Here is a 25,828-nt window from a genome sequence, read left to right on the forward strand (position 1 = left end):
CCAGAAAGGAGGGTAGGGCCGACACAGTTTTCTGTGAATATCTCGAGAATTGTAGGGCCTAGGAGGACCACCTTTTTTTTGCATGTTGGTCTTAAGGGACCATGTCAACCCATCCCATAACCACTCATTTAATGTATAGCGCCACCTAGTTAAAAATGGGACACTGTACTGCAGGAGATGTTATCCTTTACATGAATGTTAAATTGAGGTCCTGACTCACCATGGTTGTTAAAGATCCCATGGCACTTATCGCAAAGAGTATGGTTCCCTGATTTGCTTTATTTACGTACACATACTGTACATAAAGACACACACACACATGCAAACACACACACATAAAAACACACACACACAAAGACACAGAAACACACACACACACTCACATACATGCACACACACAAAAAACACAAACAAAACATATATAAACAACCACACACTCTGCACACACTCAATTACAAACACAAAAAAAGTAACAAAGTAGGAACACAATTTCACAAGCGTGACTTATTTTTGTGGAAAAAATGTGCTGGACTTGGCGGCAGTCATATTTTGTACCGTTCTGCGGTACATCTAGTTTAAGTTAATGAGTTCATGACTAAGTTAGTAGTTCATGACTTTCTTTTTCACTATGGTATGAAAATAAAGGCACACAGTGGCTAAATCCTCTAGTCATTTTTCATCAACGGTAAGACAAGAGAATACACTAACTTTAGATAAAAAGAAACGTGTGTTGACATTTGTAAGTCAGAGAATGTCTATGGAAACTAGGTACTTTGTTGAAAATGGCTATATTTACAGTTAAAACAATGATTGACTTGGACTTGAGCACTGAATGACTCAAACTCGTACATTCAGACCATGCAGACTCGGAAATTGAGACGAGGACTCTACTTTTTTTTGGTAATGTCATTAGGCTATAATTGTAATATGGCATTAGAATATTATTTGGTGTATGGTTTTAATATCTAAATTATTTTTAATGACTTGGACTTGACTCGGACTTGAATACTGGAGACTCGAACCTGGACTTGGACTTTTTCAGGTTTCTAAACTTTTCTATTGTATGGCACGTTGGTCAACTGGTGTTGTTTTTAAAGTGCTTTATAAATAAACCTGACTTGACTTCCAAAAACATCATGACTAGCAACTGAACTATTAACAAAGTTACTCACAGTGTTTTAACAAAATGCATGAAAAGACAATGATAATGCGACAGACAGCATACAAGTAAAAAGTGTGTTTGGCCAGGTGTAAATTGCGGGAGGACAGGACCATAATGTTATCACGCTAGCAATAATATCTTAGTAGTAACCGAGGCAAAGCTATGTATTAATAATATTTGATGCTCTAAATCAACATAAATTACATGCCCGCGTGGTTTTCACAGTATATTACATCTGAGTTACAGATGACAATTAAAATCAAGCTTCAAGTCATGACTATGGGTTGGCTAACTTCAAACTTCATTCATTTCTAAAGCAGTGTTACTTAGAACTGACAGCGTGGTACACATTAACAATGGTATTCCTATATTTTTCCTATGTAATTTGGTCAATTTTGGATTAAATCATAAGTCAAAGAGAGAAATTGACATTTACATCTCGCACATTATTGAGTATTAATTGCCCTCCAGTTTGCTCTTTTCACTGTCTGCTCACACAGTTTTTCGCCTTTTTTCAGTCACAGGGGAACTTATGGAATATTTTGCCGCTTCCCAGTCTTTCACTGTAGCCAAACACGCAACAGTAGGGCAGTTTTTTAAGTAATTCACGTTATTTTTTAAATAATTTATTATATGTTTACCATTATTCCATGCACATGTCAATAGGGATGTGATGAATGTTGGTAGCCAACATGGCGTCCACGAACCTTGTGACCACCTCGGAACCAATCGCATAATGGTTGCCGGCCTGACAGACAATATGATGAAAGCTAGTATGGGATATTTGTATATTATGGATATTGATTGGCCAACAAAACATTTCAAAGCCATGTTTTGAAATTAATAACAAACTCTTCCAGCCAATCTCTGATGAGATGCGTGTTCATGACAGTTTCAGTTGCATGGGAGAGAGGGGGAGGGAGGGGCGAGCTAGCTCTCCGTTTTGTTTGAAAGGTAAACAGAAGTGACATCACCCAACCGTGCTTAGAGAACCTTTAATTGACAGTATTACGTATTTGTTGGTTATTAAAATTGATAGTAGTTTTGTGACTTGCTTCTCTTACTTCACATTAAATTACCTCTGTGCATGCCTTGCCTTTTCTAAAGAATGTCTAAATCATGAAAGATAACATTAAAAATAGAAATATGAAGGCATGTTGTCTCCAGCAGGTGGCGGATGCAAGTCCTGTTCCAGTGGTTCTGTACAGTGTTCCAGCCAATACAGGGTTAGAGCTGCCTGTGGATGCAATCGTTTGCCTGTCTCAGCATCCAAACATTGTGGGACTTAAAGACAGTGGTGGAGATGTAAGTGAATGTTTTTTATTCTTTTCTCACATTGACATATTAACATTTCCTCCTAGTGACATGTCATATGGCAATATATAAATATTACATTGTCACATGACAATATATAAATAAACCTGACATGTGCGTGTCAGGGTTTTTAATGACCCACACCCACCCGACCCAACAAAATATGTGTTAAACATCGTCCTCTCTCTCTTTCTCACACACAGGCGTGCATGCGCACACAAACACATGCCTATCTTTCACATTTCTTACCTCTTTTACAGTAAACTAAAAAATCTACACTCTTTGTGTAGTCTGTAATAGACCCCTACCGATATAGGATTTTGAAGGCTGATACCGATTTCGATATTTGAGTATTTCAAAAACCAACTAGAAATGTAATGCCAGAGGAATTACAATAGTGGATGGAAAGCTGATGGGTTAACATTGGTGGGGAGATTCCTGAAGAAAAAAGACATTGAATCACTTAATCTTTAAGTTCATACAAACCCTCGTACCAAAAAACCTTGTGTGTCAGGCATTATTGAGAAATCACACTCAAGGTGGGTTTGACCTTGTCATTTGACTTCATCATTAAGTCCATACAAATGTTTACACCAAATTTGAAGCATGTGCGTCAAGCCATTCTGAAGTTGTGACACAAGCACGAAAGCTGGCCTTTGGAAAATGTAGTTCAGAGAAAGCCTAATTGTATGCAATGCAAGACTACCTGCAAAATGGGGCTTTCAGTTGGTGTTGATGACTGCTCATTCTGCACCCATCTAACAATTAGTCATTGAATCTATGTTAAAATCAACATTACTTTGTCAACGTTAAAATCATTGAATCAACGTCGCACTGCAACATTTATTCTATATCACTTTTGCACCCTTCATTAATATTGAAGCAACATTGAAATTCTAACTACAGATCAACGGGATTTCAATGGTATTTCCACTAAAATGAATATTGAAATAATGTTGAAATCAGGGCTTTGAACCGATTTTTTTTCCCCAATCGGTTCATTCCGAACAGAAACGGAATTATAACGTTTCCGGTTATGAGTTCCACCAATAAATTGACGTTCCCGAACCGGTTAGAACAAAAATACTGTTCCCGGAACGGTTAATTTCGTTCCTGTCAGCTGTTTAATGTTATAGAATTATGTCACATCTTTCTCATCCAGCTTAAACCAAATGTAATAATTTTACAACCATTATTAAATAATAATATTATTATTAATAATAATAATAATAATAATAATTAAAAAGGCCTACAATTATTTCAAATGTGTAGTTTATTGTTAAAACAACAAATTCCAACCTGGCATTTTTAAACAAACAACAAAAAAACAAAGATTTGTGACTGACATTAGGCCTAACGAGAGTAGGCTAAATTGCCTAGGCTAAATTGCCACGATGCAGAAAATATGCCTAACAGCCAATAATAAATAAAAAAAAAAGAAATCATGCAGTCACAAAAGCAGATTACTCCCCATATCTGACGTTAACCAAGAAAGACGGAAGTGCAAATGGGTCAGCCTACATTCCAAACTGTTTATTCAGGCGGATGAAAAGAATATCCTCCAGAATTTTGTCATTCAGGGACGACCTAAGCGGAGAAAGAATAAACTTCAAAGATGAAAATGCGCGCTCCACGCTGACTTGGGTCATGGGGAGCACTATGACGGACATTGCGAGTTTGTGCATATCTGCATTTGAAGCGGCCATGGACGCCCAATAACAAAGAACATTCTCGGTGCGCTTTAAACGCGCTTCTCTGCAATAGGCGTCTAACAACGATGCAATGGGAACTCGGCCCTTTTGTATGACAGTGGTTTGTCTTTCTTTAGCCACCAGCAGCTTCTCAATTTCATCATCTTCAGATGAAGATGATGAATGCTCAGCTACGCTGTCTGTGGGGGCGGCGGACAGGTTTGGGATCATGTCCCAAGTGCGGCACAGGTGTAATTTTGCCATGTCAGCCTGATTATCTGTCAAAAATAGCCTATACCTAGGGTCAACAAATAAAGCGGCCACAAATGCGTCATTTTCAAACAATGTATGTTGACGTGATTTCATGCACTGGACCAGTCGTTTGGCAAAGGGGCTGTCTATTTTTTCGGTATCTAACACACACTTCAGCCACTGGCCGTAAAAATCACCTGCGGTAAGCTGTTCCGATTGGATGCATTTGGTTGTAATTTTCGCAGGTTTCAACACATTGACTATATTTGAAATGGCCTGCCACTGGGGTTCACTTACAGTTTTTTCTGAATGCTTAAACACATTTTTTGTAACTATGGCTTTTTTTGCAAAACTCTACACATAAATGGCAAAACCACTCACTGAGTTCACAAAACTAAAAGCACAAACACTGCTTTGCACTCAGTTTGCAATTTTGTAACACACACTTTGCACAACTGTAGGCACAATGGCTATTATTTACACTATTTTGCCAACTCTCTGGCACTTTCTCATGTGAAAATTGTTTTAGATAATTAGTTCACTTTGCAATCAGCCTAAGCACTATAAATAAGCCACAGGTAATGTACAATGGGTACGAGCATGGAGTGAGCAGGCAGAGTGAGAAGAGAAAAAAACAGACAAAAAAACAGTCTACATGTGGGGATATTGTCATGTCAGGCCTGGATACGTCATTCCAGAATATATTTTTCCCAGTGCCTTGGACTAGGGGACATTGCATGTGATGTAGACAGAATTTTGAGAGAGACCTAACCGATGTAGACTGATTTGTTTTGTCTCAGTGAAATGCTATTTTGTGTTTTGACTTGGAAAAACACACTTGTGTTTGTTTTGATGTGTGTAAATAAACACTAATACTTGAAGTTGGGATCCCTGTATGTTTACAGAACTATGACAAAAGTATGACCTCAAACTGACATAGTCTACCTTGTGCACAGAGAAAGCAAAAGCCAGATGTGTTTTTTATTCATACCATCAGTGTGTTGTTGGCATATTGTTGGCATATTGTTTGCTTACTATTGTGATGGCTTGTGTTTACTGTTAGATACGAAAACACCATTTTTACGAAGGTGTGAAGAGTTAAGCAAGGTGTGTTAGCTTTTGCAAGAGAACTACAATGTTTTTGTTGATTGGGTGAGAGGTTTTGCCATTTGTGTGTAGAGTTTTGCAAAAAAAGCCATAGTTACAAAAAATGTGCTTAAGCAATCAGAAAAAACTGTAAATGCAGCTCATTAACGGTAGGCGACATGTCATCACAAAACGATCTGAGCTCGCAAAGTCGTTCTAACATGTCGTGTGTGGAATGCCAGCGCGTGGGGCAGTCAACTATGGCCCTCCTGTGGCCCATTCTTTTAATAACGGCCACAACATTTGAGGCGCAACTTTTTTAGCAACACGGCGTGCTTTACCAATGATGTTAGACACCCCTTCTCTTTCAATGCATCATCTACTGCTAGTTGTAAAGTGTGTGCTGAACAACACACACTGCGCAAGATCTGCCCCTGAACAACAGAATCAATTTCAACATCAGGTTCTCTTCCCGTGTCGTCAGCTTCTGTGTCTGCATCAGTGTCCTCCTCATCATCATTGCCTGTCGCTTGCAGGTCGGACAATAGTTGCACTGCCTTTTGCATGTTGGCACCGTTGTCCGCAGTGAGTACACCTGCTTCAGACTGATTTTATACTCTTCCAACACCTCCTGTACCACAGAAGATATATAGGAGGCCGTATGTCTTTCGCACAGTTCTCGAACAGCCAACGTCCGTAACACAATGTTTTCTCCTTCTGCATATTGCACATTAATCCCCAAAACAGAGCGATCCCTGCAAGTGGCACTGTCGATTTTCAGCAGGATTAGCCTGCCACTAAGCTCGTCTATCAGTTTTCTCCTTTCGCTGTCAGCGAAAGTGTTGTGACCCTACTTAATGTTGGCTGAATTAATTGCGAAACCATTTCCAATTGCTTGTTGTAGTGGGTCAATTATTTTTCTAAAGCCAGTGTCTTCCATTAAGGAAAATGGTCTGCCGTTCACTGTGACCAGCTCCAAACACGCATCTACGAGGGCCTCCGATGTAATGGGTACATGGAGCAATTTTGGCTTCTTCACAGTAACCTCATCTAAAGTTCTTTGACTTGGGCCAGGTCTTTTTTGTGTGGTAGCAGTAGAATTCGAAGACTTGTTGAACAGGTCCGGGTCACGCCTTTGGATATGCCTCTGCAAGTTCCCCCCATGGTTACCCGCTTTTCGGCTCCACATCCCTCAACGCTGTAACTCCCCGGGATTTGTTTGTTGCTGGGTCAAAGGAAAAATGTTGGCGATTTGGATTGTCAGTATGTCTTCCCATCTACACAAACAGAAAAGGTGCCACAAATGAGAAAGATAATCCGTTTAGTGTGTTACCAAGAATAGCTAAGCTATCTGTGCATTAGGCAAACAGAGGTGTTGGCGCCATTTAGCCAAATGTTCGCTAGTCCATCATTAACATGGATTCGACAAATATAGCTATTGATATTGTGTTTGGAATGAGCGTTTTAATTAACGATGGGTCGTAATTTACCTCTTTTTTAAGATGTGTAGTGGAGACACCGCTCTCTCTCCATTCAGTCAGCGAATGTGTGATGTGATGTCACACAGGAAGTGAACCTCAGCCGTCATGGTAACGTGCGCAGGAAAATAATTACTTTTTTTTTTTAGTTAATTAGGCAACGAAAACGTTGAGGAACTTAAATAAAACCGTATTAACCGTTACCATTATTTTTAAATAAGTGTTCCTGTTCCAGAACATAAAAAATAATAACGTTTCCGGTTTCGTTTCTGTTCCCTGTAAAATACAAAAAGTTCCCGGTTTTCGTTTTCGTTCCTTGAACCGGTTCAAAGCCCTGGTTGAAATTACAACCAAACTAAAGATCAACGTGATTTCAATGGTATTTCAATTGATATTAAACCTCAGTAAACCACTATTAGCCCAATCTGGCAAAATATTGGGAAATTCATATCCTGCTTTATCTACAGCCAGGATAAATTTGGCTAGGCCTAGATATGTCTTGTTTAGGCTACACAAGCTTGCATAAATAACCATTGACAACTTGTTATCAGTTAAGCAAGTGCTTTTATTCACTCTTCATCTAGAAATTCACATGTACTGTGTTTTCCTGCCATCCATAGCATCCATAGCAGTTGCAGTCAGCCTGATCCTCCTGTAGCAGAGTGATGGGGCACCTAACAGAAATAGAAGGGGGGGGGCAGCTGTTAGATAAATATGTTCAACTGAACAACAAACTAACAGCTAAGCCTACAATCAAGTCATTTTACGCCACAACCTACCACTCATACAAACGTAGTTCAAAACGAAGGCTAAGTTTCAGCCAGTGATTGTTTGCCATTTCCCTCGTCAGGCCAGCTATCACTATGAAAGGCGGCTAGCTGGCAATTTGAGTGTGAAATGCTTAGCTACCGCCTCCACTGCACACAACCGCGAACCTAGAAACATTCCCGAGGTCTAGCTGGAAATCGCCCTAGGAAACCACAGGCAACCAGAAAACGAAAAATGCCCCAACCCCATGCTAATGTAACAGAGGTCGTCTCTCCCCTCCCTCAATCACTCTGCGTTGTGTATGAAAGGATGTACGCCACAACTGAATGGAATTTCACTTAATTGCTCTCTGATGCATGGAAAATACAATAAATGCAAATCAGACATGGAGCGAGCAAGCCGCGTCACAGCTCCTCTGACTCATGACAGTCGCAAAAGAGCGACAAGAAAGAAACATACACTGTACATAATTAAACCATAACCATGGCATACCTGATGCATGGAAAATACAATAAATGCAAATCAGACACGGAGCGAGCAAGGCACGCCACAGCTCCTGCCAAACAAACCAGGTAAAAACCACAATTAAAATACAGTACACAAATGTTTACAATAGTTACAAACTTTGTTCAACTAAGCTATCAATAGCCTACTACCAACTTTGTCACCCACCCATGGCATGAGCAAGCACTCACAACAACTCTGATGGCAATTAGATAAAGAATGGATGAGATATAAGTTAATTTATTTTATTACAGTACCCCTAGAGGCCAAATACAGCAATTTCCATGCATATTCTCACAATCAAGTACCGAGTCCCTGTACCAAGTTTGGCTTTAGTACATCAAAGCGTTGCTGAGATATGAGCTAACTTACTGTTTTGCCGCACCCCCTATAGAGGCCAAACGATGCCATTTTCCTAGTGCGTCATCACAATCAGGTACCAAGTCCCTGTACCAAGTTTGGACTTTGTACATCAAACTGTTGCTGAGATACAAGCTCACTTCCTGTATTGCAGCGCCCCCTATAGAGGGCAAATGATGCCAATTTCCCAATGTGTCCCCACAATCTAGTACCAAGTCCCTGTACCAAGTTTGGACTTTGTACATCAAACCGTTGCTGAGATACAAGCTCACTTCCTGTATTGCAGCGCCCCCTATAGACCGGTTTCAGGTCCCTAACAACCGTAGTTAAGAACGAACTCGGAGGACAAGCACCAGCACATGGAAAGCAAGCTGGCTGAACTTGATATAAGATGAAGAATAAAAACATATTACCTAAATATTTCGGTGTAGCTGAGTCTGGGTTGTTTTCATCTAGAGGTGTAGCGGATTTACCTATGAAAAAGCAACAGATTTTATGGAAGTGTAGCACCCCTCTACTCTACTTAATAATAAATTGCACTTTAAAGTAAAAGGAGGTGCTTCTATGAGTTACTGTTAAGTTTAGGCCAGTTCTAGGTTCGGCATTAAGGGGGGAGTAAATTGACAAGGACACCAGTATGTAAAATGTTATAAATAAATAATGCAGGTTTATTAAATGCAAGAATATATTTTCTCTATGAGAAAAGAAGAGGAAATACTAGTAAATAGAAAATAAATAGTAAATAAATACAAAACCCTATAAAATAATAAAAGAGCTCTTAAAAATGCAAAGTATCAAATCAATAGTTAAAAACTCAAATGTCCAAAAGAAAAGAAATACCCGGGTAAGGTGGTGTGAGTGTACAATGTCAGTGTATGTGTGAAGGCTTATCTGTATCCAGGGAACAGATCCAAGGGGTTGGTTATCCAGTATGAAAGGGCAGTTCAAGGGGTTGGTTATCCAGTATGAAAGGGCAGTTCAAGGGGTTGGTTATCCAGTATGAAAGGGTAGAGCAGTTCAATCGATCCAAGGGGACTGACTCGCCATCCAGTGTTCCAGTGTACATAAAAAACCAATCTGCATACAGCAGTTTGAGAATACAATTAAGGATATATATTCAATATCAAAGTCGTAAGATATCATTAAATTCCAATTGAACTACAATTCCAGTTCAATTAAGTCCTATTAACTTAGCTAGGCACAAACTACGGCGTTAGCGTCGCTGGTAATGAGAGAGAAGAGGTGCCGTTCTCACTCACACACACACACAGGCTACTACTGTGCGCGCTCCTCTAAACATTCTAATATTAACGTCTCCTATCTCTTAGGAGTTCGTTACTACCAACGATCATATATTTAAAATCATGTAATTCAATATATTCATTAACAACTTCTCTATTACTCAAAAACATACTTAAAGACAATATTATTACAATAGCAGCACTTAAAAGAACAATAAAGTAAAAGCATCTCCGATTGGTTTTTAATTAGTTAGCTCAGTTTTCTAGCATGCTACTCATCCTATTGACTTGAATGCACTATCAGCTAACGGTGCTAATCACTCCCTAGCAGAATGCTAGCGAAGTATTTTAACTCACCGGAGTTCTAGGTTCAAACAACACAGGTCTTCAACAATCCGTAGAAAAATAGATATAAGGAAAGGTAAAATTATTTAATATGATAGATAGATTTAGAAAAAGTCAGATTAGAGTTAGATAAAGAGTATTATTTTTCTTGAGAGGATTATCAGTAACGTCTAATCAATTTCATTCAAGTGGAGTCTCGAGAGTGAAAAAACAAACCCGTCACCTAGGAGATGACTATACCACAATAAAAGTATTTTAGAATACCTGCATTCAAGCAGACCAAAAAAGAAATACATATAATCATGTAAACTCAGCTTCTTGCTATTTATTAATATTTATTCTATTTATATATTAAAATATTTATTGAACTCAAACTGTTCTAAAACTAAAGTTATGGTCTTAGTAACCAAACTTTAAGGTGGGTTACACCCTCCCCCCTTAAATCACCCTGAGTCCCTTCATGGGTGTCTACAGGTCTAACTTTGAGGAAAGCTATATCCTCAGGAGTGAGTGATTTTCTAGCTCATTAAAAGAGACCATGACCATTAAGACCATCTAATATGGTGTGGGCGAAAGAAATAAGGGGGTTCCCTAGCTGGGAATACTGAAAGCGGCTGGGAGCTCTCCGTGATCTCTCAGATCTCCTGGTGGGAGGATCTTCAGAAGGCACTTCATCATCTGGCACCTCATGGAGTCCAGGTGCTTCCGAGGGCTCTTTCTCCAAGTTCCCAAAGAGGGGGTCATCTTGAGACTCATTTGCTATGTCTCTCCAACAGTCACCCACGGGCTCAGGAAAGTAATTCTCACCGATCGCTGCTCTTTCAGCTTCTGCAGCAGCAACAGAGACAGGGCTTCCAGTGGCAGCAGCAGAGACAGGGCTTCTAGCGGCAGAGACAGGGCTTCCAGCGACAGTGACAGGGCTTCCAGCAGCAGCAGCATAGACAGGGCCTCCAGCAGCGTCAGCACCACGGATAGGACCCTTGGCAATGGCAGCACCATGGACACGACCCTTAGCAGTGGCAGCATGGACAGAACATTCAGGAGCAGCAGCACAGACAGGTAAGGCATCATCCAGGGATTCCACAGGTAAGTATCCCTCATGCTTCTCAGGTCCGGCTGGGTGAACAGCTGGGGAGTCATGGCGGCACTTGGGAATCTTGTAGACTCTGGAGAATCTGGTCTCATAGAGAGCCGGGGGAATTTCAGAGCAGGATGAGTCATCACTCTCAGGGTCTGAAGCTTCACTTTCTGACCGTTGAACAGGATTGTTCCTTGTTCGCGGTCGTCGTGTTGTTCCCTTCTCAGATTGCTCTAGAGGTTCCTCATCTGTCAACACTCCACAAGGCAGCAGCAGGTCTCTGTGGAGAGTGCGTGTTGGACCATCTGTCCCCTCAGGTTGGACAACATAGACAGGTAAGTCATTCACCTGCTTGATCACTTTGTAGACACTTGACTCCCACCGGTCAGCCAGCTTGTGCTTGTTCCGTAGCCGCAGATGTCGAACGAGGACACGGTCTCCCTCCGCTAGAGCAGACGCGGACAGACTTGTCAAAGCGTCTTTTGTTTCTGACAGCAACCTTCTCTGCATTCTTCATGGCCAGTTCGTAACTCTCTTTGAGGTGAGACTTGAGCTTTGTCACGTATTGAGAGTGGGAGGTAGATTGGACACCTCTAACTGGCAGTCCGAACGCGATGTCAATCGGAAGGCGGGGGCGTCTGCCGAACATGAGCTCATAAGGGGAGAAACCGGTGACTTCGTTCTTAGTGCAGTTGTAGGCGTGAGTGAGGGGTTTCACAAAATCACGCCATCTGCTCTTCTCCTTGTCTTTCAATGTTCCCAGCATACTCAGGAGGGTGCGGTTGTACCGCTCAACTGGGTTTCCACGTGGGTGGTAAGGACTTGTCCTAACCTTCCTGATCCCAGTGATGGCACAGAGCTCCTTAATGGTGTGAGACTCAAAGTCTCGGCCCTGGTCACTGTGGAGTCTCTCAGGGAATCCATAGTGGACAAAGAATTGCTCCCACAGACACCGTGCCACAGTGCAGGCTTTCTGATCTTTGGTTGGAATTGCAACTGCGTACTTGGTGTAGTGGTCGGTGATCACCAGGATGTCTTTGGTGTTGCGGTCAGGTTCCAGGGACAGAAAATCCATACAGACCAACTCCATTGGTCTAGTGGTCTGGATGTTGACAAGGGCCAATAGAAGCGAGATCTGACCAGGTCAAGAGTGCGGTCGATACCAAGATGCCCCATGTCATCGTGCAGACTCTTGAGTACAGCTGATCTCAACTCATGAGGTAGCACGAGCTGACAGACTGGGCGGGAGTCACACTGCCGGTTCCTGTACAGGATGCCATTCTTGAGTTCCAGGCGGTTCCACTCCTTCGCCATCAACTTGAGCTCTGGAGAAGCAGCCATGAGCTGGGGTGTGACCTGTTCTCCTAACTCAAGCAGGGTGATGACTTGGCCTATGGCAGGATCAGCCCTCTGGTGTCGCCCAAGCTCTTCCTCTGAAAACCTGGGAACGGTGGCATGTCCTTCAAGGCAGTCGTCCTCTTCAAAGGCATCTGGCACCGCCTCAGGATGGAGTGCGAGGGATTCGACCAGCGTCACGGGTGAGTCTGGCTCAGTATTGCAGAGGAGGTGTTTGTGACAGGCAGCGGTGATCACATCAGCAGGTAAGTTGGTCTCAGTAGCTGAAAACAAGTGGTGGGAGGTGAACTGCTTTATCCTCTGATGCTCTTCCAGCGAAGCCTGGTCACTCATCACCTCACTGTGAGGACGTCTGGAGAGTCCGTCTGCATCCTGGTTCTGTTTTCCAGCTCTGTACTTGATGTTAAAGTCAAAAGTGGAGAGAGCTGCCAACCAACGGTAGCTTGCTGCATCCAACTTTGCAGAGGTCAGGATGTAAGTCAAGGGGTTATTGTCCGTTATGACTGTAAAGGTGTTGCCGTACAGGTAGTCATGAAACTTTTCGACAATAGCCCACTTCAAGGCCAAAAACACCAGCTTGTGAGCTGGATATCTGGACTCGCTGGATGACAGACCCTGGCTGGAATAAGCAATGACACGGCTTTGCCCATCTTGCTCCTGATACAGAGCTGCTCCTATGCCGATGGTGCTGGTGTCAGTGTGTAGCACATAGGGCAGCTTTTGATCAGCGAATCCGAGGACTGGGGAGGTTGTCAGTCTCTCAATGAGGGTTTCAAAGGCCTGCTGACATGCAGGAGTCCAGCGGTCTGCAAAGCGGCTCTTTAGGGTGGAAGTATTTCCGCCAGTCTTGCTCTATGTCCCTTCGGGCGGGTGGATAACGGTGGTGAGGGCATTCAGGGGTTTCACAATCTTAGAGTAGTCTCTGACAAAGCGTGGTAATATCCAGAGAATCCCAGGAAAGACTGCAGCTCTTTGAGAGTCTTGGGCACTGGCCAGGTGGTTAAGGCTCTGATTTTCTCTGGATCAGTGTGAACTCCATGCCTTGACACGACATGTCAAGGTAGCGTACAGAGGTCTGGAAGAACCGACACTTGTCTGGGGACAACTTCAGACCGTTTTCTCTCTGAGGCGTGTCAAAGCGTGGGTCAGCCTGGTTTCATGCTCTTCCAAAGACTTGGAAAACACAATCAGGTCATCAATGAAGACAAAGGACTTCTTTCAAGTTGATGTCTCCCATGCACTTCTCCATCAGCCGTTGAAAGGTGGAGGGGCGTTTGTTATTCCCTGAGGCATCACGATTTAACTTCGTAGAAACCTAATGGACAGACAAAGGCGGTTTTGGGCTTGTCAGTCTCTTCCATCTCAATCTGGTAGTACCCAGACTTCAGGTCCATGACTGAGAACCACTGGGACCCAGAGAGAGAGGGAAAAGGTCTCTTCCACATTAGGCAGTGCATAGGCATCTTTGATGGTCTGGTTGTTCAATTTTCTGTAGTCCACACACAGTCTGGCGTCGCGCCACTCTTCTTCCTGGCGACCACAATGGGAGAGGAAAAGGGAGATTCAGACTCGGATGATTTCTCGTCAAGGAGGGTCGGAGGTGTTCTGGACTGCCTCATAGTCTTGGGGATGGATTGGCCTTGACCGCTGCTTGAAGGGTGTTTCATCTCTGAGCTTGAGGTGGTGTTTTACTCTGGTTGCATGGCCATAATCCAACTCGTGGTGGGCAAAGACGTCAGAGAACTGCTTCAGTCTGTGTGTGACTCTGTTCTTCCAGGACTCTGGTACTGGAGATTCACCGAAGTCGAACTTCAAGTCAGGTGTCTCAGCTGAACATGGCTGCTGGTAGGACAGCTGACAACACTTGACTGTCTCAGGCTGCTGGATTCCAGAGAAGGACTGGAAATTATGTCAAGAGGGGTGCTCAGCTCAGCAATAACGCAGTTCGCAGGTAGTGTGATGTCATGCTCTGTTTCATTTCTGACCCAAACAGGAAACTTGGAGGGGTGCTGTGATGGCAAAGTGATGAGGCAAGTGTCCACAAAGATTCCACCTGGCAGGGCTGAGGCGGTCGGATGTTCAACTAGGGCACATCTCTCAGCGGTGACATTGCTGGTGCTCACGTGACCCTCTAGTGGAACTTTCCCTCCAGCGGGGACTACTTTGGGCTCTTTCCCTCTAAGCCTCACTGTTCCAAGGTGTCCACTCGTTCGCTGTTTCTTTCTAAGTTCCAGCATCTTCAAGATCTGTGTGTATCCAGGCAAAGGGGAAGTCAGGCTGGAGGTGTGGTGATCACAGTGCTCATCATAAAGCATGTCCAGTGTGTTGGTGCCAATCAGAACAGGTATGTCACTGCTGGAGCGGATGTCAGGGATGACTAAAGCCAGGCTGTGTACTTCAGGTTCTGTGTCAATGAACTCCTTGGGGAAAGCTATCTTGAGCTCTACATACCCGAGGTATGGAACAGACTGTCCGTTAGCTCCCTCAACTTCAAGGAGATGGCTCATGGGATGGATGGGCTGATGAGACAGGTGGTCTTGATAGAAGGACAGAGATACAGTTGTCACCTGAGAGCCTGTGTCAAGCAAGCCGTTGCAGTGCACGCCGGAGATGGTGAGGTTAGCAGTGCACTTATGACCGATGAGCCCTCTAGGGACGTTGGGATGTTGCTTTGAGCCTGCATAAGAGAGCCTTGCTTTAGTCGGTGGAGTGGTGGTGGTGGGGGCAGGGGTTTCTTAGTTCCTGTTTGCCCCTAACAGAAACTAATGCTGGTTTAAAATGAGCAGAACCTGAACCACCATGGACTCTATCCCAGGCCTGCTGCTTCTCTCTGAGCTCCCTTCTCTTAGCATCAACCAGCTGGATTTGCCAGGTCACTGCACACTGAGGAGAGGTGGCCATCTTCTCCACAGTTGAAACAGTAACCAGGTTTTGGCCTCTTGGAGACTGTCTCGTCACGCATGGGTAGTGCGTGGTTGGAGTTGGCCTTCAGTCCAGCTCTGTTTACGCCCTCCTTCTTCATTGAAGATTTTTTGGACTGCTCAGACTGTGAGGCTGTCAGGGAGGCAAGCTGAACTTTAAGTTGAGCAATCTCCTCTCTCATTTGCTTCTCACCTGCAGAGAGTGTCTCCGTGAACTGCGTGTCAATGCCGAACTCATCTACATTGCAGTCCCAAACGTGGTGATATTTGGACTGGGCTTTGGTTCTGGAAAGACCCAGGTGCTGAGACATTCTGCTGGATTTTGCAGCCTGTTTATCCTCCTCAGTCCGGAGAAGCAGCAACAGATCAGAGAATGGAGGCGGTGCATTCTTCTTGTTCTCAAGCTGAAGACTGGAGATGAGAGCGTTGTTCCAACAACCTCTACAAAACTGTTTTAACAGCTGGCGGTCAAAGTCATTAAATAGAATGCCTCCTCTTTGCACGACCCGGTTGAGTGCTGTCTGCAGACGGCTCAGGTAAGCAGAGGGCTTCTCGCCAGCATCCTGGTGGGTGTTAAGAAACTTTGCGAAAAGCTCATCGCCATCTTCAACTGTGCCGTAGGCAGAATCAAGAATGTGGAGATAGGCATTGACATGAATGTGAGGCCCTAAGTGTTTCACCAGGTTGGCTGCAGGAGGCAACAGGCTCTCCACAATCTTCCTTGTCACATAAGGCAGACACACTCGGGTCAGAAAGGAGAAACTCAGTGTGGCTGCGCCATGTCTCGTAGTCCACTTCATGGTTCGGAGTAGGCAGTCTACCAGAGAAGAACCGCAGCTTAGTGCTGCTGTGAGAAGACATGCCTTCAGTGCCTCGGACAATGTGCTCCACTACCACCTTCTGCACCTCAGGCGTTGTGAGCTGACTCACAGGAAGTGTGTAGGATGGTCGTCTGCTAAGCGAGGGAACATCAGTGTCAAGCTGAACGGGAGGAGGAGTGCCACTAAGAACATTGGCTGCCATGATGGATGGTGAAGCTGATCTGTGGCGATGAAGAGATGCATGCCGGTCGTCAGAGGTTGATGCTGGGCTGTGCATTGTTGAGACACCTGAGCTTTCAACAGGGATGGACGGTAAGGAAGGGGGTGCTTCAGTTCCAAGAGAACCTTGGAGACGGGAGAGCTCATCATGCAGAAGTGACTGCAAGTCCAGACCGCTCAGTTTAGCTATGTCTCTTAAGGAGTCAAGGTATGTCTGTGTTAAATTACTTCCCACATACCTTGAATAAACACTAGACAGTTGCCTAATGCAGTGGACAGTGCTGGAGTCATCTGGGGAAGGCCTATAGAGTGGTAGCTGACCTAGCTTCTCTACTGTAAGCCCTGACTCAAACTCAACAATGACTGTGTTTTGTAATTCTGGATCAGAGCTACTTACGTGTATCACCCGTGAAAAAGGCCCATGTTCCTCTAAAAACCTAAACATTTCTCCATCTGCATCACTATCACTCATACCACTGACTAAGACTGAATTTGGCACTTTAACATTTTTTTTTCTAACCACATCCATTTCAAACATACAGTTTCAATGTAAAATCTAAAGTCCAATAGAAAATATGTAAATGCAAAAACAAAATATATATACACTATAAATACTAATTACAAAATTGTCAACACTGCCCCCCTCCTGGCTCTGGCTCGCCAAGATTTATGTAGCACCCCTCTACTCTACTTAATAATAAATTGCACATTAAAAGTAAAAGGAGGTGCTTCTATATGAGTTACTGTTAAGTTTAGGCCAGTTCTAGGTTAGGCATTAAGGGGAGTAAATTGACAAGGACACCAGTATGTAAAATGTTATAAATAAATAATGCAGGTTTATTAAATGCAAGAATATATTTTCTCTATGAGAAAAGAAGAGGAAATACTAGTAAATAGAAAATAAATAGTAAATAAATACAAAACCCTATAAAATAATAAAAGAGCTCTTAAAAATGCAAAGTATCAAATCAATAGTTAAAAACTCAAATGTCCAAAAGAAAAGAAGGTAACACTTTATTTTAATGTGTCGTTGTTACAGTGTACTTACCTAATTAGGTACAGTGGTACAACCTGTGTAACAACATGTACTATCAGGTACTATCATTGTACTTGCATTATGTATTTGTGGGTACCTACATATAGTTGTTACATTGTAATACTGAGTGCTTTTACAAAACTTTGCCAATTTGCCTAAATTTTCATCAGAGGCAAAGAGCTGACCTGAGACCTGCTGGATGGGGTAAATCTGGTCATGATAGATTTGATATACAAAGACAATAAGGCCTTGACTGGAGCTAAGAATGGTTTGTCTATCAAATCTATCATGACCACTACTTTCTTAAAACAAACAACTCAAATGGAGGGTCAACTTTAACTTTAGGCTAGCTGCATCTTGTCATTTGCGTGAAATGTAGGCTATAGCCTCCGTTCTAATTGATCATATCGATAAGTCTGATTAAAATGATATGCTGAATATGAATATGATAAAACACTTTATTAACGTCACTACCCTATGTTAGCCTACATGATTTCAGTTTTTCCTCTTGAGCATGAAGATAACATTTGTGGCATAACTTCGTAGCTTAATAATGCCTGCTTCGTATCCAAATGTCTAGCACCTAGGCCTGCCTAGTTTATTGGCGTTTTAAACATTTTTAGCTTTGAACGGACACATCACAAAAACATAAGATGTCTCCTGTACCACACAGGGGAAATTCAGTCTGCTTTTCTCTGCCAAAAGTTAACAATTTTCAAGCACCTTGTGTCTTTCTTTCAATGTCTTGCTATATGGCTCTGGGTTTGCTTGTCCTCCAACGGTTGTTAGGGACCTGAAAGCGGTCTATACATGCCAAATGATACCAATTTCCTAGTGCATCTTCACAATCAGTGAACAAGACCCCTTACCAAGTTTGGACTTCATACATCAAAGCCTTGCTGAGATGAGAGCTCACTTCAATTTCAATTTATTGTGCCTATAGAGTGCCAAAACATTACACATGTATCATGGCGCTTTACAGAGTGTAGACAATCAGAGAAAAAAAGAAAAGAAAGGAAGAAAAGAAAAGAAAAGAAGGCCCATGGGCAACAGGGGCAAGGAAAAACTCCCTAGAATTGGAGATACATATAGGAAGAAACCTCGAGCAGATCCACGACTCTGACGACCACGGGCCTGACCTATCTGCCTAGGGTCAAATACAGGACAGTAAGGTCTGTATACATGACAAATGCATATGATAGTCAGGTGTAGAGAATAGGACATGGTGTTTAAAGCCACCTGAGGTGGGATGATTACATATCTGGTATGATAATGCATTAATCCTAATTTAGTGACAGAATGTTCAAATAGTCCAGCATTGGAATTGTCCAGGGGAAAAGGAGTTGTCAAGGGGCATGTGGTGGGTCGGCAGTACGGGCCAGGAATCCGGGTAAGGGGACATTAATAGGGCAGTCAAAAAGATGGGACTTCAGGTGAGATGGGTGGCCAAGCAGATGAGGGCCAAGCACACGGATGGCTGATGACTGGGGATGATATACCTCACAAGTGAGGTAAGGGGGAAGAAAGAGAGATGTAGAGTGGGTTAGTATTACTGAAAATCAAAATGGTTAATGTCAATAAGTAATCAGTGGCACTATGTTACAGTATACCATAGTGAGAATAGGCAAGAGAGGGAGAGTTGAGAGAGAAGGGGAGGGGGGGGGGGGGTTGTATGGCGTGGCACATGAAAAGTCCATGACAGCACTATGCTATAGCAGCATAACTAGGGCATGGTGAGGGGTAGTCGACACCAGCGCAGGTATGGATCAGTGACCACCATCACGCGCGTGACTGGGGTGCCAGTCACACGAGGACTCAGCAGGGTGGTCCATTCCATAATCCCTGAGGTGGGTGAAGTTCCACACCGCACCATACCTAACTATGGGAGGCAGTAAGAGGTATGTTTTAAGTCTAGACTTAAAAATAGGGAGGGTGTCTGCTAGTCGAATTGAGGAAGGGAGATTATGTAGAGTGATTGGGACAGTGTCCTGACTAATGGTATCGAATTTTGTTATGTTAACTCAAAGCGTCACCGAGATGTTAGTCCACTTCCTGTTTGGCGGCTTCGTCGCCCTATTTGATTGGCTGTCACGGGCAAACAAACTTGAAATTGAAAAATCTGGCAAGTATCGTGTGGCTCGGTCTGAAGATCATCTCTGCCAAGTTCCGTGAAAATCGGATGAAATTTGTGACTGCTGAAACTTTTCGTAGAGTTTGGACTAAATCCAATATGGCTGAGGTCCGATATGGTGGAAAGTGGCGTAATAGGGGTCATTGAAACCGAAACCACAGCCTAGGCAGCAGGAAGCGCCGCGCCCTGGCCCCAGCCATGCAGGAGCAAAGCCGTGGGGCAAGCAGTCCTTCGCAGCAGGGAGGCGAAGGGAAACGCAAACGGCAGCCCTGACGCCTCTTTGGCTTCGGAGGAGGAGGAGGGCTGTTCACCTCTTCCCCTCAAACGAGGGAGGGAAGACCGCTCAATAATGTTTGTGAATGTTTGTACAAATGCTTGTGTAACAGAGGCACATGTTCAGGGGCCTCGCACAATGTACTCCCCCCAGCTAAAAGTAAAGAATCCCACACACGTTTCAAAACGAAACTCAGTCGGGAGTAGCTCTCGTCCCAGAGAGTCAAGCCCAAAGCTCGCCACAGGTTGGCGCGGGTTCCCCACACGCAAGCTCCCTTGCAGAAAAGTTAGCTCCGTTGGTGGAGGCCTGGCGCACATGCGCAGTAAACCCTTGGGTCTTGCAAACCGTCGCCAGGGGATACAGACTCCAGTTTGCTCGGAAACCACCTCCCTTCAGTGGCATTCGCCAATCAGAGTGGACACGGAACACGTTTTAGAGCAAGAAATTGCATCGCTGTTACGTAAGAGAGTGGTAAGAATCGTTCCACTCCACCAAAGTGCTCAGGGCTTTTTGATTCCCAAAAAAGGCAGCCAGCTACGGCCTATTTTGGATTTAAGGGGCTTAAACAGCGATCTCAGAAAATACAAATTCAAAATGTTAACAACTTTGTCACATTCTGTTAGGGTCGACTCGGGGATTGAACCCGGGTCGCCGGCTTGGCAGGCTGGCTTGCTACCGCTAGGCTACAGTTCAGGTGGTTTGAATAGACCCAAGTGCAGAGGTTCCAAACAAAAATGAAGTTCACTTTTTATTTTCCAAAGCTCAGAAGATCCACAAAACTCAGTAGGCTCAAAAAAGGCAGGTTAGAGGCATTCAGCAAGAAAAAAGAAACAAAAGATCCAGGATTAGAAAAAATGGCAAAAGGTGGCAAAAATGCTTGCTTAACACAAAAGGCTCTTCAAAAGTTCAATAGTCCAAAAAGTAAGAGTATAAAAGTCCAAACAGCAAAAGTCTCAAAAAAAACTCAAGAGGCACAAGTTCAATATAGCTCACCAGCAACGTAGACGTGAGGCAAAGACTCCGTGACTAACAAACGAAAAACAGGGCTTAAATAACCAGACTAATAGTTCACATGACAAACACAAATGGCCACAGGTGGTAGTGGAACAAAAATGGAGGGAAACATAATGAGAAGGCGGGGCAGGATCACATGATAGAGGATAAGGCCCATGTCACATGAAAACAAACACACAATCAAAACAAGGGAAACTGACAGGTGTCCCACAGCGATCCCTAGTGGCCAGAAGAGCCATGGCACTTAACACATTCAACACGGAAGAACGATTGGCTCTGGCTTACTGGCATCTGAGTATTTATCCACCACACAGGAAATTTCTCAGATTTGCTTTTCAGAACATGTGTTACGAGTATCAGGTACTACCCTTTGAGTTAGCTCTCAGTCTGAGAACATTCTGCCTATGTGTGGAAGCAGCGTTAGCTCCACTCAGATTAAAAAAGTTATAAGAATATTGACGATTATATATAGACGATATAGACGATTGGCTGATACTAAGTCACTCTCATTCAAAAGTTGTGCGAGACACGACGACAGCACATAACCACGTTAGGTTTCACCATAAACCAAGCGAAAAGCAACCTAATCCCTTCACGTCAAACAACCTTCCTGGGTCTCCGGCTGAATTTGGTGACAATGACGGCAATGCTGTCAACAGACCGGATTGCCTCCTTCCAGCAATGTCTAACACATTTCACGTTGGGGGCATGGGTGTCGTTCAGACAGTGTTTACGCCTTCAAGGTCTGATGGCATCGGCTATACACGTATTGCCACTGGGGCTACTCAGAATGAGAGCGTTTTAGTGTTGAATAGGCGTTTTGCAATTGAACCCACCATTACCATTACTCTGGCGAATGGAGAAATGTATTACCCACACCCCGAGAGGGTGGCGCCTTGGGCTTGGCCCGTGAGAGGTTAAACCTGGGCACTGCAGGGCTCCCTCCAAGGGTAGTAGCTACAATACAAAGTGCCAGAGCCCATTACACGAGGTCATTATATGATAGGAAATGGCGGGTGTTTAAGAAATGGTGCGAGGAGCAGCATCAGGTGTCTTTTCAATTCCCCGTAGGACAGGTGTTTTGTTTCCTTCAGGATTTGTTGGATGCCGGCAGGGCCTTCTCTACTATTAAAGTGTATGTGGGTGCGATAGCAGCATGTCATGTTGGCATGTTGTTTTTTGAAAGGAGCCCGTCGGCTATGACCGGTTGCGAGGATGCTGGTGCCGTTCTGGGACCTAGGTGTGGTGCTGGAGGCTCTATCGCAGAGCCCGTTTGAACCGATTGAGTCTGTGGACATGAGAATTTTGTCCTTAAAGACAGCACTGTTGTTGGCGCTGCCGTCCGCTAAGCGGACTGTCGGTAAACACAGCGTGTATGCAGTTTTCACCGGGTGGCGATAAGGTGTTTTTGCGGCCGAACCCAGCATGTGTGGGGTGAATTGTAAGACTTTAGAGTTTGCAGCATTAAGCTCAGCTGAGGCATCTTAGGCTGAGGATAGAAGGTTGCGAGCACTGTGTCCGGTGCGGGTACTCCGGGTGTATGTGGAGAGGACTAGGCCATGACATAAGGCTGACCAGCTCTTTGTGTCATGGGCATCATCACATAGAGGGTTACCTATATCTACTCAGCGCCTCTCACATTGGATTGTGGACGCTATAGGATTGGCTTATGAAAGGAGTGGCTTGCGGTCCCCGGTGGTGGCTCGTATGCACTCTACCAGGGGCATGGCTACATCTTGGGAGATTATGGCAGCTGCCTCTTGGGCTTCGCCAGACACCTTTGTGAGATTTTACAGACTGGATGTGACTAGGCCGTCCGACCTCGCAGTCTGTTTTAACAGTGAATCCGGTAGGGTCTAATTAGCCCGGGAGAAAAAAAAAAAGACAGACAGACAGTGTTGGATCTGGGTGATCTGTCTGTGGCAGAGCTGCTTCGGTGAGCGTCTGCAAGGCGGGAGTTGTCTATATCTCCCATATGTGAGATACCGAGCGAATATTTTAAAAATAACTTTTGTAACCCTGGTTCTTTGAGAATATGAGTGAGGTATCTCACCAGGCAGCCCGCCTTGCTGCGCACGAGAAGAGAGATGGTCACAGAATGAGGTGAGATGGACGTGCGCGTGCAGATATAGTGGGGTGGAGCCCCAGCACGGCGCACGCCATTGGTCTGACATAGGCAAACGTGGTGTCATTGAAGTTTCTGTGATTGGGCACGCGCGGAGCGCATTCCCATATGTGAGATACCTCACTCATATTCTCAAAGAACTGGGGTAAGTTGGTCATACAAAAGCTGTCATACAGCAAAAGTAGACTGCTTTCATGAGCCCAAAATATAAAACATTTTGCTTTTTTACATTTTTTGCTTTCTACACTGTAAGAATAGTCGAACTAAAAGGGAACCCATAAATGAGTAGGTATTTGCAAACGTGTGACTATTACTATAGTATAGTGACTTTCTCTGACAAACATTTTGGGTATTGCTTATCAAAGTGCTATAACTATGGACTATTTAACATTTAACATATATTACTAATAAGGTATAAGCTCTTTTGTGTCTGTTTTCATTTACCATAGATCACAAGAATTGGTCTCATCATTCACAAAACCAGATTGGAGGACTTCCAGGTTTTGGCAGGTTCTGCAGGATTCTTAATGGCTGCATATGCTGTCGGTAAGATGGTCAAACCAGATTTGATTGAATGATTATTCTATTCTTGCAAAACAACAAAATTATTGCAAAATTCTTCAATCTCATGGCATTTCTGTATCAAAACAGCTCACACAGCCATCATGTAAATCAAAACACAAAACACCAACTACACACTGATAGTATATAGTATGTACCAAAAACATCACGGTTACTCAACGTAACCTTAGTTCTCTGAGGGATGATGCAAGATATCAACACTTTGGGATAACACATTCCATGCGCGAGTTTCTATGATTGAACTTAAAGAGCAGCTGAGGTTAAATTTGTTACTAAATTTACACACAAAATTGCTCAGACATGTAGAAAGGTTTTTATGGATGATTGTATGTAATTTACGAGACCTACGGCATAAAATCTGTTGAGAAGGTCTAAAGCTGGCACACACACCACCATTCTCATCAACGGGACTGAGGTGGAGCGTGTCACTAGCTTCAAGTTCCTGTGTGTCCACATCTCTGAGGACCTCTCTTTAGATTAGATTAGATTCAACTTTATTGTCATTGTGCAGAGTACAGGTACAAAGACAACGAAATGCAGTTTGTGTCTAACCAGAAGTGCAAAAAAAAGCAGAAAAGTGCAATGTGATATACAAAGTATACGCAGGTGGTGCATAGACAGGACAATAAATATAGTGGAGTGTAGACAGTAGTAATGTGTATTAATGTGAATAAATGTGGATATTCAGTATGAAAAATAAACACAGATATGCAGATATGTACAGAATGTACAGCTATGCAGTGTGGTAACAGTACCATTGTAGTGCAGAAACAGTAACATTATATTATATGAGTAACCTTATAAGAGGACTATCCGGACTATAAGTCACTTTGGCTGGTTTCTTCGTGTTCATGACACATTTTTTTGACTGATGCAACCTATACTCCAGAGCGACTTATAGTCCGGAAAATACGGTAGTAAGAATAAGTGTATGTGCAGGATGAATAGTATGAAGAGCAGTAGACAATGGCTATGTAAGTGTAATTACAGTATGTACATTTGTAAAAAAATAGATAGAACACTACGAATGGGATAGGGTAGGGGGGGGGGTGTGCTGTCCACCTACTTGTTGTCCCTGTCAAGGTTGCCAAATCGTGGACACCTCAACAGGCACAGGCAAGGAGGCATCGGGCAGAGTCACCGGGGTGCAGAGCTAGAGTTCAGTAGGGTGACAGCCGCAGGAAGGAAGCTTCCTCTGAACCTGTTCGGGTGTGGAGAGATCTGTAAACGCCTCCTGGAGGGGAGTGGGGTGAACAGTCTGTGGTTGGGGTGAGAACAGTCTTTGATGATGCTAGGGTTGTGCCAATGGACGATATCATCGCCCATCGTGATGGTTCACAGACATCGTGATGAGAAGCAACCATCGTGATGCCACGCCAGGCACTAATTCCTGCTGTAACATAGGCTAAAACATACAAAACCTTTCCCTGGAAATTAAATTGAGCCTACTTTAATAAAACTACTTTCAATAAAAATAATTGATTTTAAGGTTATGTTAATTACTTACAAAGCTCTGAATGGCATAGCACCTTCATATATCTCTGAGCTTTTAATATCTTATCAACCACAAAGGAAACTTAGATCATCCAATTCTAATCTTTTTTAATCATTACCCAAAGTGCTCCACAAACAAAGTGGAGAAGCTGCGTTTATCCATTGTGCCCCAAACTATGGAACACCCTGCCTCTGTACATCAAGCAGGCGAAGTTCAGTAAATATTTTTTAAAAGATCTGAAAACATACCTGTACAGGAAAGCTTTTAGTTAACTCATCTTATCCTGAAGACTACTTTCTCAGATTATTCTACATCTGCTACTATTGGAGGGCAGCCAGCCAGAAGCAGATGGCTCCCCTATTAAGTCAGGTTCTGCTCAAGGTTTCTTCCTGGAATATGGGAGTTTTTTCCTTGCCACAGTTGCCATATGGCGTGCTTGTGGGGGTAAGAGGGTTAAGGCTGCCAGTCTTATGGCGTCATTTTCTATATTTTTGATATGTTGCTGAGTAGATCATAAACAGCAAAGAAAAGTGATTGATAATGACTGACTGACTATTATTGTGTTACATGCTTCA

The 25,828-nt window shown here is 43.6% G+C and overlaps 2 protein-coding genes across 3 annotated transcripts in view; one reads left to right on the top strand and one right to left on the bottom strand.

Annotated features, from left to right (window-relative positions):
• The window catches only part of hoga1 (4-hydroxy-2-oxoglutarate aldolase 1), a 106,814-nt gene that overhangs the window by 68,411 nt on the left and 12,575 nt on the right, over positions 1-25,828 (top strand). For both annotated transcript variants that reach the window (XM_048253269.1, XM_048253270.1), the window contains 2 exons: positions 2,333-2,467; positions 23,626-23,722. In XM_048253269.1, coding sequence (XP_048109226.1) covers positions 2,333-2,467; positions 23,626-23,722 — 232 coding nt within the window. The remainder of the gene's footprint in view (positions 1-2,332; positions 2,468-23,625; positions 23,723-25,828) is intronic.
• Positions 11,742-15,352, bottom strand: LOC125301028. The gene is made up of 2 exons (XM_048253271.1): positions 15,241-15,352; positions 11,742-12,971 (listed from the first exon to the last, which is right to left on the bottom strand). Exons 1-2 carry the CDS (start codon positions 15,316-15,318, stop codon positions 12,303-12,305), a joined length of 747 nt encoding a protein of 248 aa, XP_048109228.1. The 5' UTR covers positions 15,319-15,352; the 3' UTR covers positions 11,742-12,302.

This window comes from Alosa alosa, chromosome 9 (genome assembly GCF_017589495.1).
Source record: "Alosa alosa isolate M-15738 ecotype Scorff River chromosome 9, AALO_Geno_1.1, whole genome shotgun sequence".
In the NCBI taxonomy this organism is placed as follows: Eukaryota; Metazoa; Chordata; class Actinopteri; order Clupeiformes; family Clupeidae; genus Alosa; species Alosa alosa.

Bases quoted from the DNA above. Each gene is read 5' to 3' on its own strand.
- LOC125301028 (XM_048253271.1), bottom strand. From the start codon at position 15,318: ATGCAGGCTCAAAGCAACATCCCAACGTCCCTAGAGGGCTCATCGGTC. The intron at 12,972-15,240 runs GCGTGCACTGCA...CCTCACAGTGAG, and splicing joins TGCTAACCTCACCATCTCCG to GTGATGAGTGACCAGGCTTC.